Source organism: Leptosomus discolor, chromosome 2 (genome assembly GCF_034619465.1).
Source record: "Leptosomus discolor isolate bLepDis1 chromosome 2, bLepDis1.hap2, whole genome shotgun sequence".
In the NCBI taxonomy this organism is placed as follows: domain Eukaryota; kingdom Metazoa; phylum Chordata; class Aves; order Leptosomiformes; family Leptosomidae; genus Leptosomus; species Leptosomus discolor.
The window spans coordinates 105,055,514-105,069,639 of NC_141392.1; the positions used below are offsets into that span (position 1 = coordinate 105,055,514).

The window sequence follows — 14,126 nt, forward strand, 5'->3', positions numbered from 1 at the left end:
CTAGGCAAGTTTCAAGTCTCTCCATATGCATCTGCCTAAGGAAACCTTGTACTCTTCTGAGCTCCTAAGAAGCCTGGTGGTCAGGAGGACCAGGGGCAGATTGTCATACGCTAGTCCTATTTCCATATATGTGGAATAGGTGGGATGAAAGAGAAATTACTTATGCTCTTGTTGGCATTCCATCAATGTGATAACTGGCACAAGTCATTACAGGCCACAGGCTGTGGGTAGAAAAAGGAATTTTCATTGAAAAACAAATCTTGAAGACCTAGTTTTGTTTATCTAATCCATTGTGCTGAGTTACCAAGTCATAAAAACGAGTGCTTAGGAAAGATTCCTGTAACTGCTGACTTCATTTACTTTATAGTAATTTCCAATATTTGAGAAGAGGGAGCAACCTCTGTAATCTAGACTTTCTCCTTTTAATGAAGTGAAGCACTTCTGGTGATAACAAGTTTCAGGAGGGAGGTTGGAATGAACTGACTTGAGTGACAACATGCTACCAGACACGAATGGTATACATACTAAGAATTGAGAGCAGTCTTCTGTAATATAGAATGGTGGTTGCTCAGAGCCCCATCCAACCTGACCTGGAATGTTTCTAGGGATGAGGCTTCTGCCACCTGTCTGGGCAACCAAATGGGATGCCTAGGAACTCCACCTAGACGTCAAGCTGTTGACCACTACCCTCTGGATGCCTCACCAGTTCCTCACCCACTGAACAGTCCACCCAACAAATCTGTATCTCTCCAATTTAGAAAGGAGGATGTTGTGAGGGACCGTGTCAAAGGCCTTACAGAAGTCAGATAGTTGGCATCCATGGCTCTTCCCTTGTCTGCTGATGTAGTTGCTCCATCACAGAAGGCCATTAGGTTGATCACACAGGACTTGCCCTTGGTGAAGCCATGCTGGCTGTCTCAAATCACCTCCCTGTCCTCCATGTGCTTTAGCATAGCTTTTAGGAGGATCTGTTCCTGATCTTCCCAGGCACAGAGGTGAGGCTGACAGGTCAGTAGTTCCCAGGTTCCTCCTTTCTACCCTTTTTAAAAATGGGTGCAATGTTTCCCTTTTTTCAGTCGCCAAGGACTTCACCTGACTGCCGTGACTTTTCAAATATCATCAAGAGTAGCTTGGCAACTGCATCAGCCAATTCCCTCAGGACTCTAGGGTACATCTCATCAGGTTCCTTGGGTGGTCACGAACCTGATCTTGGCTAGGCTTCTACAAAAAAATCCTGGAATGCAAGTGAAAACATGCTATTTCTTGAACATAAAAGGATAGTGGACTTTTTCTGTTTAAAGTTAACTAAATAAAGTAGCAGAAATTAAGGTTGATCCAAAAAATTCAGTAGTGCTGTCTACACTAGTACATAGTGACCAATAGTATTGTCAAAAGAGTATTAGAATAAAACAAGCATATTGTACTACTTTCACCTCAATGCTCTCCAACAGTTTGCTGCTTGAGGATTTTCTGAGCCAGGGGACAACATGAAACTGTTTAATTATCTGATTTTTTTTTTTCTTTCCTTAATTTGTTATTTGAGTCTATGTAATTGTGCAATTTGAAGTAGAACTATACACTTTGAAGCTTTACCTAGCAAGCAGGGAAATTTTATCATTCAAAACAGAACAGCAGACATATTCAGAATTCTAAAGATGAAGTGAACTCTGCAGAAGAAAATACTTTTTTAATATTCTGTTACAGGTATTGGTGCCAATAAGATATGTGACAGTAGCAAATAATGTAACATGAGATAATTAGATGTCAAAGTCATTCAATAAACTGTTTTGTTTAGAAAGATATGAAGAGTCTTTGGGAGGGGTCTATCTTCTTCAGCCAAAACCTCGCTGGAGTGAATCTCCTTGTTTATTCCTATAAAGTACAGATAATGAGGGGGATGGATTGGACACTAATATTTGCAGATGAGAGGAATTTTTGTATTAGTTAAATTAGTAAGATTGGGCACTAGAGGTGTTAAAACAAGCTAAAGGAATTAGACTGTAATAGTAAACTATATTTATTAGCCCTTCATAAAGGGAGTTCCGTAATTTTGTGAGAGGCAAGTTCCTACCTGCTGTAGTGAATTTGTAGAGAAATAGTCACCCAACAAAGCAGCACAATATTTCCACTATTGTGTGATGGTTATCATTTGAGTAAAACAAATGACCAGCAGTTAGTGACTCCCTGTTCTTTGCTAGGTTGCTTATTATCATAATTTTTTTTTTTTTTCTCTACCCAATGTGACTTACCTAGTATTGAGGGAAGAGAATCCTGATGGAGTTTGGGGTCAAGCAGCAGGAATTATGCTGCGCTCCAAGGAAAAGGATTGTACTTTCCAACTGCATGAAAGACTACTTGAGCTAAAAGGTTCTGCCTTTGTGGAAAGCAGTCTAGTGCATGTGTTGACTTGAGACTGGAAAACAGTCCTGTGAAAGTCAACCTGCCAACAGAGGATGGTCCTACACAATATAACACCTCATGCCCTGAAGTTACTTTTACATATCTAACCATTACAGACTAAAATAAGTATAGCTTGATCTTTAGGAACTTGGATATCATCTGAACAGAAATGCATGTACATTGGGGGATGGAATGGTATTTAGGATCACAAGATTTGTTTTATCATGTTCATGCTGATGGACAATTTGATGGCTTTACACTGATCAACTGGGCAAGTACCTATTTTTCAGTACCACAGCTCAGGACGACCCTCAAGGTGTGTGTGTTCTACAGTTATGTCACTGATACCACTTTTGCCACACTTAAATTTATGAGGAGACAAAAGTCTCTTGCCGAGATTTGCGTGTGCACTGCATTTAAATACGCTAGTCTTGCTAATCAGTGAAGGGGGAAGTGGTAGTGCGTCTATGCTGTATAGAGATAAAGAGGGGTTGTACATGTGTGTTGGGGATTGTCATAGCTTTCAGGTTTTAGTCTTAATCTCACTTAAATGTAATAAAAATGAGAAATATCAGGAACGTGGTCATATTCTAGTTTATGTAATAAGTTAAAATGTACTTTAATACAAACTTTTTAAAGGAGTTTACAGACCTTCTTCAAGCCTTATTTTTCTCCAGATAATATCTACTGTAACACCACGCAGTAAGCACCTACTAAGAATAATGACTTTGGTAGAAGGGATGACACTGAACTAATCAGACTTTGGATTTGATCCAACATCAATCCCTCTCTTCCTGTGCTTTTCTGAAAAGGCCTCTTTGGGGGGTTGAACTCTTTTCTTCCATCTGGAGAAGTGATAGCCGGGTGTTTTCAAGGGATAATTTTGTGGAAAAGGTCTTGATCAGATAAGGCTAACTTGCCAACTGTTTGGGGGAGGCTGCAAGGTGTTCTAGCTGACCTCTGGGCTTGGGTTCTCTATTTGCTCTATTGAGTCCTGCCCTGTAGGATCAGAGCAGTAGGTTCTGAGGCTGAGCTGCAGGGCTCAGTAGGCTGAGCTGCAGGGAAGCACTTCATGGGAAAGACAAAACGCCTGTGTAAGACTGTGAAACTATGCAGGGTGCAGGTGCCCAGGCGCTGGCTGCAGGGGCAGCCCGACCCTGCACAGAGCGCTGCTGGGCCCCGCAGCCACCATGGTGGGGCATTGGGCATGACATGTTTAAGAAAGGAGAGAATCTTCCCGAGAGAAGCAAACTGAAAGGGTTGACAAGCAATGCTGGGAACACCAGGGTCCACCGAGAACCCCCACTGGCATGGGGGAAGAGTGAAAAAGATGGAGCAGGACAGAGAAACCCTTGCGTACTGACTGTAAACAGCCACCACCTTGCTCTGCTTGATTGCCTCACTGAAGGGACTGAGTGTTACCTACAGTGATAATAAGCAGGGAGGAGAGGAGTTTGGAGTGAATAGCAGCCAGGGAGGAAAGCTGTTTTTCCTAAGTGTTTTAATGTTTCCTTCCTTTTGGTTTGTTTCTGTTTCCCAGTACCTGAGTCAGTAAATAAATATTTTGAGTAACTGACAGTAAGTTTTCTCAAGTTGAGTCTGTTTTGCCCACAGCAGTAGTTGTAAATGATCTCCCTATCTTTGACCCATGAGCATTCTCATTTCTATTCTTCCCATTTTTTCCCCACCCCATCTTTTGTACTGCTGGGGCAGGGGTGAACGAGTATCTGGGGAGGAGCCTGGCTGCTAGCCACGGTCAACCCACCACAGAAACTAGAAGCAATTGTCTCTGTCCAGGGTTTAATCAGTCTTACCGGCAAGCAGAGGACCAAGATTCTCTGAACATGTGTTTTGGCCATGTCTCTAATGGAGGTGTGCCCAGGCATGCTTTGTGTTCAGGCGATCTGAAAGCTGTGCTAGTGTTATGTACCACTGTTCCAAGCTGCAGGTAGGGGAAAGTTGAAGGATACTGAAAAATGTCCATAAAACAAAATATACTGTGTCTACCTGAGGTGATGACAGACTGGGCAGTTGGCAATTTTGCATAGCTGGAACCTTTACCCTCAGCTCCTTCCTAAAAGATCTGATAGTTGTTTGCAATAGGATAGCAAGAGATAATATCGCTAGCCAAGCTGCTGACATACTTGCAGATGTAACCTTGGTAACAGTGTAGTTTAGATGCACTTCCCTAGTCTGTGCATAAGGTGGATTTACATGCAGCGGAGCTCTTCCCGTGGGGAATGTTGTGGAGAAGAACATGAATAGGAGACAACTCGATTCAAAGTATTTGTTTTGCATTCTTGGTTTGCCTTTAAGAGTAATGGTGTTTTTTTTCTTTTTGTGGTTTTGTAAACATCCCTTGGATGCTTCCCCCCCCCCCCCCATAAAATAAAACTTCAGAAATGGCATTCATTACTTTTAACTAGTAGAAAGAAAGAGATCATTCTTGAATATCTCTGGTATCTGATTACTTTTGTTAGTCAAAAAACCCTTTTTATGTCACATTTTTATAAGCTCAACTATTTGCATTGCAGCAATGTTTATGACTTCATGACCAACATATCTCTTCTCAGCCCAAGGAGACTATGGCCCCAGGCTGGAAAAATCTAGGCTTAATGACTTAAGACTGGGAGATTTGTTGATGCACTGAGATTATATGGTTATGTGTATACTCTTTTTTTTTTTTTTTTAAAGATGTGATAACAGTTTGGTTTGACATACTTATACAGGATTAATAAAGACTGATGCTTTATTTATGGTTTGTAAACTACTTGAAGACGTATATGGAGCAAATAAATCTATCATTTGGGGACTCCCATTTTGAACAGGTCAACTTAAAAAAAAATGGTTTGACTCATCACTCATGTACTAAAAGTTCACATATTCTTCTTTTGGTAAGATTAGGTGTTACAGATAGTCCCCCAAATTCCATCATGTGTAACTCTTTTGTCCTCAGAACTTAATATCCCAATATTTCTACTCCTTTTATGATTAAAGCGTTTGAGTTAGGACTGCTGCAAATTGAGTTTAGTGTTTTCATGGTTATCTTTGTTTCATAAAACCTAAACATAAAGGCGGAAAAAAGGGGAGACTTGAAATTGTTCAGAAGGTAGTAACTCAAGAAACATTTATACATCCTTGTAATTGAAAACTATCACCAATTAGCACTTCATTGTTAATCAGCCTTGCGGGGGGGGATATCAATGCAAGTACTTCCATTTCGGTGATTTGGCATCATCTTCGTAGAAAGGATCTGTTGAAAAAGTTTTCCAAATTAATTTTAGTGGGTCTTCTACCAAATCACATAATTGCTTTTCATCTTTTGTATTACTTATTTCTTTTCCTTTATTACCCTTTAGAGTAAGCGTCATCAAATATCAGTTTGAAATTTTCTGACCTGTTCGAGAGAAACATAACACATAATGCGTTCTCAAAACAAAATTATTACATCCTGATGATGAAAACAACTGTGATGTAGCTTTTCAAAAGTGTCTTGAATGTTCTGAAATGTGCTTTATTATAGATGTCTAAGATGATCAGTCATGCAGAACTGTTTGAAGCATGCAAAGAGATGTCAGTGTATAGTTAAATTACATATTTGCATACAATGTATATGGCTAAATTATGTATTAGAAATATAGATCTCTAACAAGAATTATTTCTATCAGACACAACTGCATTTTAAAAGTTTATGTATTAGTCCAACTATAGCTGCAGCTTGTTAATAGACTCTGATTATCTGGGATCTTCTAGCAAGTTTATGGTGTAAAGAGGTTAATTGTGTTCTCCTGTCAAAGATGTTTTTACTGTGTATTAACAGTTCTGTCTGTGTTCTAAAGGGGCAAATTGCCCTCAAGAAGGGAAGGCTGGTGCCGTGTCTGTGCTGGCTTATGGTGCTGGCTGAGTGTAAAGAAACCACACTGAACCATCTAAAGCTACATTGCAGCTTCTGGAGACACCCTGAAGATCCTGGCCTTCTGGAAAGGCTTTTATCTCCCTGTGGTTGATCTCTGCTGTTGTCGCTGCTAAGCAAAAAAAATACAGTCTGCTATTTGGACTGGTTTCATGTAACTGGAGCAGAGATGTGTCTCTGTCATTCCTACACAGTTATTTCTTGTCTGGTGAACAAATGGAAAATTTATACTGCTACTCTTGCATGTATTTTTAAATTCCATTTAAAGGGGAAAGGAATCCTACAAAAACAGTCTACTGCCATCATCACAAATGGCTTCCTATGGAATGAAATAATTGGAAAGCTGACCCTTGGCACTCTTCCCCCCACAGAATAAAAAGCAGAGAAAAGATGAGGAGATGAGCCCTCTTGGGCAGGCATTGCTGAGGCTGTCAAGTGTGGCTTTCAAAGTCCCTTCATCTTTGGACCCTTCAGAACAGCATAGACTGTATTTAAAAGGTCTGCAAATGGACAAACCACAATTCTGTGACTTTCTTTGTATTATTTTTGTCACTTCGTAATCAGCTTGTGTCTCTCTATACGTCTTTTATGAAACAGTTCTTAAATAGCATCTGCTCATGCTGACTGGGGAAAAATGTGTGGTGTCTCTTAAAATACCACTGTAAGTGGAAGCTTCTTCTGAAGTTAGGGTAGAAGAGTTGTCTGACACAAGGAAAAAAAGGTGTTTCTGGTGGAAAGAACTAACCTGGAGAATGTGTTCTTTATTTGTAGTCGCTACAGGATTTAGTGCAATTTTGTTGGTCGTAGGATAATTTCAGTGTTCCACACCTGACTTTCTCTCACTTCGATTTCCTCTATAAGGATTTCCAAGACCACTTTCTATCATTGCCGTAGTTGGGGAAACATTTGAGGAAAATCTATACTGAGATCAATAGCCAGACACTTTGTTTCTTCTGTTTTGTAGGTAGTGACAATACCGTTCTGTCTCCACGGAGAATGTACACAGTGAATCTTCCTCCAGAGGGTTACGTTGCAGTTACTCCAGACACTATTAGTATTTCAGTTTCTGAAAACTCAGACAGTAGTGCTGACTCAACAGGTAAGTCTGTGTGGCTGCTACTATGATGAATTTTTCTCAAGAGAATCTTCTTAGCAAATCTTACCAAGTAGATCCAAATTGCAACAATTATTTAAACTGTTGCTGCCAGTGGGTGTCACTGTTTTGCAACATAAGCAAAATGAGCATGTACGTCCCTATGTGTTCATTTCCGTTTTGGAGCTTAAAGACCAGATTCAACATTTGGTTACGGCCGTACAGCACCACGGATCTTACTGAAGTTACATAAAGTTTAACTGAAGATAGTCTTCAGCTCCTCCCACTCAAGTGCCATGTGTATATTCATATTCTGCCTGCTTACAGTCATATTATTTTTAAGAGTAAATGTTAGATAAAGCTGTTCTAATAAGTCTTACTCCTGATGTTCTGAGGAATCGGGCAAAGATTTAACAACCTTTCAAATGTACCTCTCCCAATGAGAACAGACGTTCACCTGATTGGAGTTGATGGGGGGAGCGTTAAGAGGCTTTTTGATGAGGAACTGTGACCAGATAACTTCAGAACCAATACTTAGTGTTGTCAAAGGATACAAGAGAAGTAGTGCAGGATCTGTAAAGAAGTAGGCCCTAAGTTGACCTCAGTTAAAAGCATGGTTTTAGGAATGATGTTTCCAGAATTAAATTGATTTTTCTGTCTTAGGAAGAAGTCCTAAGCTTAGATAAGACAAATTTATTTGGGTTTTTTCAGTTGCTATGTTCCTGTGGATGTATTTTGTCCAAAATTGTGTATCATTGTCATTTTCTTCTACGGGCAGTCTACAGCAAAGAAAACACCAAAGTGAGCCTGCTGGACTAAAACACTTGATAAGCAGTGTTTATTAAACTACTCTATCTATTTCAGCCTCGAGACTGCCTAAATGTAAGGAAAACCTGAGATACAGCCTGCAGATATAGAAAGGCAAATGCTACTTGCCTTTGAAAATAGTACCCACAGGGGTGAATTTTTGGCTTGGAAATTGGGTCTGCCCTCTATTCTGAGCTCCATTCAGAGTCTGAATACAAGTGAAACTATCAAAGGCAGCCTGAGAGACTGAAGCAAAGTACAGTGTGACTGGTGCCGCATCAAAAATGTTCTTTCTTGCTATGAGAAAGTTTAAAGACCTTTTTTAGATTGAGGAAGAAGAAACTTTATCAGAGTAACATGACAGTAGATCTTGATACTGTTGGGATTATGGATAGGAGGGTAGATCCTAATGCACAGTTTCTAGATTCTGCTTTTCTCTTTGTTAGATAGGATTCATGTTTAGAATCCAGAGTCTGTTTCTAGACAACCCTTAAATTTGTTCAGTTACACAGTTCTCTTCAGACGTTTCATTTGGCTTCTGTTTCCCAGTATGTCAGATTCAAGCTGCTTGTTCTGGTATTGAAGCACCCTTTCCCTCCATGCCATATACTGTGTGTTTATTATTTGATGTGATCCCCTTTCAGATATTAGAGGGATGCTCCCCTTCTTCTGTATTTTGCTAATAAGACTAAATGAAGTCTCATAGTACTTTTGTAAGTAAATAGACCTATAGCATTCACTTTTGTTCAGGGACTTAAGTGACTTCTAAGTAAAACATTGGAATGCAGGCCTCTGAACACTTCTGCAACTGAGATGTCCTTATTAGGGTATCAACGCGGAACTTTTGTGGCAAGTTTACTCAGCTGCTGTTTAAAATTTCTGAATAAATCAATATGTGGTGCATATTAGATGTTGATATATTGCATAGCAGTAAAGTAGAAAAGAATTTAGTGTTGTGTTATATTGTCCCTTTTTAGGGTTATATAAGTATTTGTCTGGTTTTACAATTGATAGATTATTGAACAACGGCTTTACTTGCTCACTTTTTAGATTGAATCTTTTCCTCTAGTGTTTCAAAACAAACATACTCAACCATGATAGCAGTAAGTAGTGTTCTGATGTTGCTTAGTGACAGTATTGACTGTTGGATGGGGATCTCTTTTAGTTGATCCCAGTCTCAGTGTTCAGGAAGAGTAGGTTTTGGACTTCAGCCACTTTTTTAACGGTTCACAAATGCGTCTGGAATTTTGGGAGACTTATTTTTGGATTGGTTTGTTACTTGACTTTACAGTTTACCACAGCATCAAGAAAAATTAAGTTCAAAGTGATCTTTGGAGGTTTTTAATCTATGTTCTCTTTGCAAGGTAGATTTGACTATAAATGTCATTCTTGCCAGGTATTTGCCTAATCTGTTCTTAAAAACCTCCACGTAGGGAGATTTTTCTTGCATGCCCTTTCCCGTATGCTCTAGTGTCTCACTACCCTTTAATGCTAGATCTTTCTTGCTGCAGCTGAAGGCTTTTATTTGTTCTGTATAAATACAGATTGCAGAATTAGAGATCTGTGCTAATCCTGGAAGGCTGAGGGACATGGCTAACTTTACTCATGTGTGTTTTTTAGTATTTAATTTAAGTATATCCATAAAGTCTGTTGCAGGATGAAGGAGATGATTTCAGGCAGTGCTCATAAAATGCGAAAGGAGCGGTTTAGACAATCACATCATGGATTGCTCAGTTTGCTTGCCTAGATTTAGTTGTATATCCTTTATTTAGATCCTTTTTTGAAGGATATAGGAAAGCTCCAATGAGAGCCTTTGACACTGAAGAAAAAAGAGGGAGCATGCATTTCTGTGTATATGAACATTCTATATATAAAATAAACTTGTTTTTTTAGAAGTGCCTCAGGTATTCCCGAAGAACCAGCTCCATAAAGCAGAAATGCAGATATAGTGTTTGCATTGTTTTACTCCTAATACCATCAGTATGATATTTCTTGAAGGGCCATAGGCTGTCTTCCGCTGCATTTTGTAAGAAACGGGGCATGTTGTATATATGCCAAGTAATGAAAGGCTGACTTGCTAGCCTTTTCTGGCTATTGGATCTAGAAGTAAGGGAAATAAATTCTGTGAAAATTCAAACAGAAGCCTGACTCAGAAAATAATTTTGTTGTTTATCAAACCTGTCACATGAAAACAATCTGACCGTATTTTGGGATGAAAATTTTTTTGTTATAACTTACTTATATATCAGTGTGATTTGCTATGTCTTTTCAGTAAATTAAGAAAACCAAATCTGTGTGTGTCTGAATTAAAATAACGAGATTATCAAGTGGAGTAGGTACGCCACGGCTGATATTTCATTGTGTTAAATTTGTCTGTGTAAGAATGAAACAGTCAGTCACTAGAATATGAATCTGGACATCAGCTGTTTTTGAGAAGTTATTTAAAAGTTGAAGTTAATTACAATTATAAATTTAAATAATTTCTTGTCAGATCTAAAGTATGTTTGAGTTTGTCCATTATTATTCTTCTTTAAACTAGTAGTTACATTGTGGTTGATATTGTCAGAATGAAACAAATCTTGTCCAGACTAGCTTCTGAACAACAACAAAAAAAAGCAAAGCTGGTCTGTGTGAATATTTCAGTATGTGTTTCTCCATCTGTCTCTGCATGTTTTTAGCACTTCAAATAATTTTTCAAATACTTTAAAATACTCTTCTCGGTTGTGTCAATGAAATTGTTACCAGTTATGCCCTTAACATTATGCAGTCACCTTGTGAAGCATGCATAAATGACTAATGGCTTTGGGATTTAAGGTCTGGTGAAGTGGCTTGGCTTTCTTATGTAATTCTTTTAAACATTTCCCAGAAGTAAGGGGGGGAAATAAAACTGCTCTTTCAGGTTTGTTTTCTTGATGTAAGCGGGAGATTGATGAACCTGGAGTAATGAGAACAAAAATCTAAGACTGCCTTGTCTTTCCAGAAAATAATGAAAACTAAATTTATCCAACATTCTTAGCATAATAAATTAGAGTTCTAATCTAATTCTTTAAAACTCCCTTGACTGTTTCGGAGGAATTGAGTCACTATGACAGTGTGATCATGTCAGCCTTTTGTTGACTAAATTGAGTAACAGGAATTAGACAGTCAAGGGAGGAAATAATGCTGAGAATTTCGTCTGTTTTTACATGATGTTTGTGTTGACTTTGATACATGTTAATGCATCTCTAACTTTCTCTTAGCAACAGACTTTGTACTTTTGACAAGGGCGTTAAAAATGTGTAATGTCCAAGCAGCAAATAAGGTATCATCCATCAAATTCTGGTCATAAACTCAATATCCTCGTAGCTTAAAGCTCTTACATCAGAGATGAAAATTAAATTAGTTTTATTCTCTGAGAAATATTTTGTTGGGATTAGTCACTTGAGAGATACACCATAATGTTTAAAAGGGCGTTCTGTATGAAAGGACAATCCACCAAACTTCTAACTGTGTTCCTTAATTTACTAGGAAGCGATAAGTTTTGATTAGGTTTGAATTTTAATTTCATAAGATGAAGTTTAATTTGTGGAGTTCTTGCTGCTTATTTTAAGACAGGTGAAACAATAGGAAATAGTCTCTTACATTAAAATATAAATGCTAAAAATGTAACCTTATTCATTCTAAAAGATAAACTTTGATTTTATTTCTCCAGCAATATTTCTTGGATACTCTAATTTAAGCTATGAAAATAGAATATAACATATAAAATTACTTTATTTGTGCACAAAAGTGTGCTGGATTGTGATTTCTCTCTGAAGTGCTTTTATATTAAATGCATATATTTATGTAGAGTTGCAAAGTGGTTTCTGGTGTTTATTAGACTCATGGCAGAGAAAATTTCTTACCCAGAGACTGTGGAAAATAAAAAGACTGTGCAGTAGGAGTTCAGAAATACACAGTAGTTGAGGGCACCTGGAAGAACAGGTAAAGAGAATTCAAAGAAAAGTGTTCTTAGGGTATTTTTTTATTTTTAATTTCATAAACCATTAATTTTGTTCTTGTGACACAAAAATATGAAGGAAAAATGAGTGAGACTTCACAATGCGGTATTCATCTGATAATATTCTGTTGTTGCTATCGTGATAACAACCTTCCCAGTTTTGGTGAAACCCTTTATATAGACAGAAGGAGCAAGACCTAACTGTGCTTTAACCTACCTCCTAGTGGGTAAGTTGTGAGACAGAGTTTTAGCTAGGAGGAAGGCTCCTGCTGGGATGCTCTGTTCCTATGCTGAGAAGTCAAGTTAGACAAATAGAAGGAAGCGACCCATTTTTGATTACCTTTTTGCACCTGGCAAGTCTGAAATAATGTGGAAAGTGGTGATTCTGTGGGTTGCTTCCTCACCTACTTAAATGTACTTGTTGGCCTGAGGCAATGCAGTTGTACGTGATAGATGTATACAAGTTAGTTGCTAATGTAGCTGGACTTCGGCTTTTTTTATTTGTTTCTGTCAGAAGGGGCAATACTGAAAAGAATCACTGGTGCTGCAGCAAGAGATTCAAGCTGAATTTAGAGAGATCTCATTTACATACAAGTAAATCGAGTTATTCAAATGAGATGTATCCCAGGAAATTATTAGCTATGTCAGTGAAGGGTAGTGACATTAGGGAGGGGTCCTTAGCAGACCTGCTGAGAACTTTTGCTTTTCTTGAGTTTGGTTCTGCTGTCAAAAATATTCGGACTTACTGGTCAGCAAAAGATAAATTTGTTAAAGGCATAATCAGGTAGTGTCTTATCTGGCTGTAGTGTCTTGATTCACCTGGGATGTAAGGCAAGCATTTTAGGAAGAATTAATAATGCTTACGCCTGTGTTTGTTGTTAAGGAGATGTTAGTATGAATCATGTGTTGACTACTTATGTTCTTGGCAGGTGGTTGGGAGTGTGATACATTACAGAACTGATATACTCCGCACACCAAGGGAACAATATGTTTCAAGCAGCTAAGGCCAGCAGCAAACATTTTTCAGTGGTAGGTAGCACCAGTTGTGAAAGTCAAGCATTATGAATCTTTTTGTACACCTTCAAACCAGAGGGATCATTAGACCATATAATTTAATCTTCTGTACCTGTTAGAGAGGTCTTACCCCATATTGAGCTTGGCAGTTTGTGTTTGCAAAAAAGAAAATACTATGCGTATTTCAAAGCTGTCACGGAGGCTCTGCTACATTCTGGTAACTTGTTCTAATAGTAAATTGGCCTTGCTCTATTTAAAAAAAAAAAAAAAAAAAAGGCAAACCAACCAAAAACTCCAAAACAAACAAACCCACCTAAAATAATTTGAAAATTGCATCTTTCTGCCTTCCTCTATTTGAATAAAGAGATGTTATTAAGCAGTATTTTCTTCCCACAAAGCAGCAAAGTAATCAAGTCAGCATTGATCTTTTTTGATTAGATAAACAGACGCATTTGTGTATTGCTCTAAGTTATTTACTTCTGTCCTCAAGTCACTTTTGTAGCTCTTTTATGCAGCTGCCTTTTCACAGCATCCTTTTAAAAATATAGACTCCAGTACTGCATGTAGTATTTGTGGTTTCACCAAGGCCACATGTTGAAATAAAGGAGTCTTTATATTTCTACCCACTACTCTAGGTTTTTTATATGTCAAAAAATTGTATCGACTTTTTTCTGCCATAGCGTTCCACCAAGAACTCCTGTTATTTGATACATTAATACCTTGGCCATTGCCAAAAGTCATTCTTTTGGAAAACGTTTTCTGATAAACAGCTGCATTTGAGCATGTTTAAAATTTGTGTGGTTTAGAGTATGGTTTTTTGCTTGTTTGGGTTCTTTTTAGAACTAGGTTACTGAGTAGTGTTTATGTACAACTTCCCTGTTCTCTTTGCTTTTTTTTACATCAAGAGTAGTTTTAATCTT

At 38.2% G+C, this 14,126-nt stretch overlaps 1 protein-coding gene across 1 annotated transcript in view; it reads left to right on the top strand.

The window, feature by feature from the left end:
- The window catches only part of ERICH1 (glutamate rich 1), a 75,034-nt gene that overhangs the window by 30,052 nt on the left and 30,856 nt on the right, over positions 1-14,126 (top strand). The window contains exon 3 of the mRNA XM_086460471.1: positions 7,278-7,412. Coding sequence (XP_086316597.1) covers positions 7,278-7,412 — 135 coding nt within the window. The remainder of the gene's footprint in view (positions 1-7,277; positions 7,413-14,126) is intronic.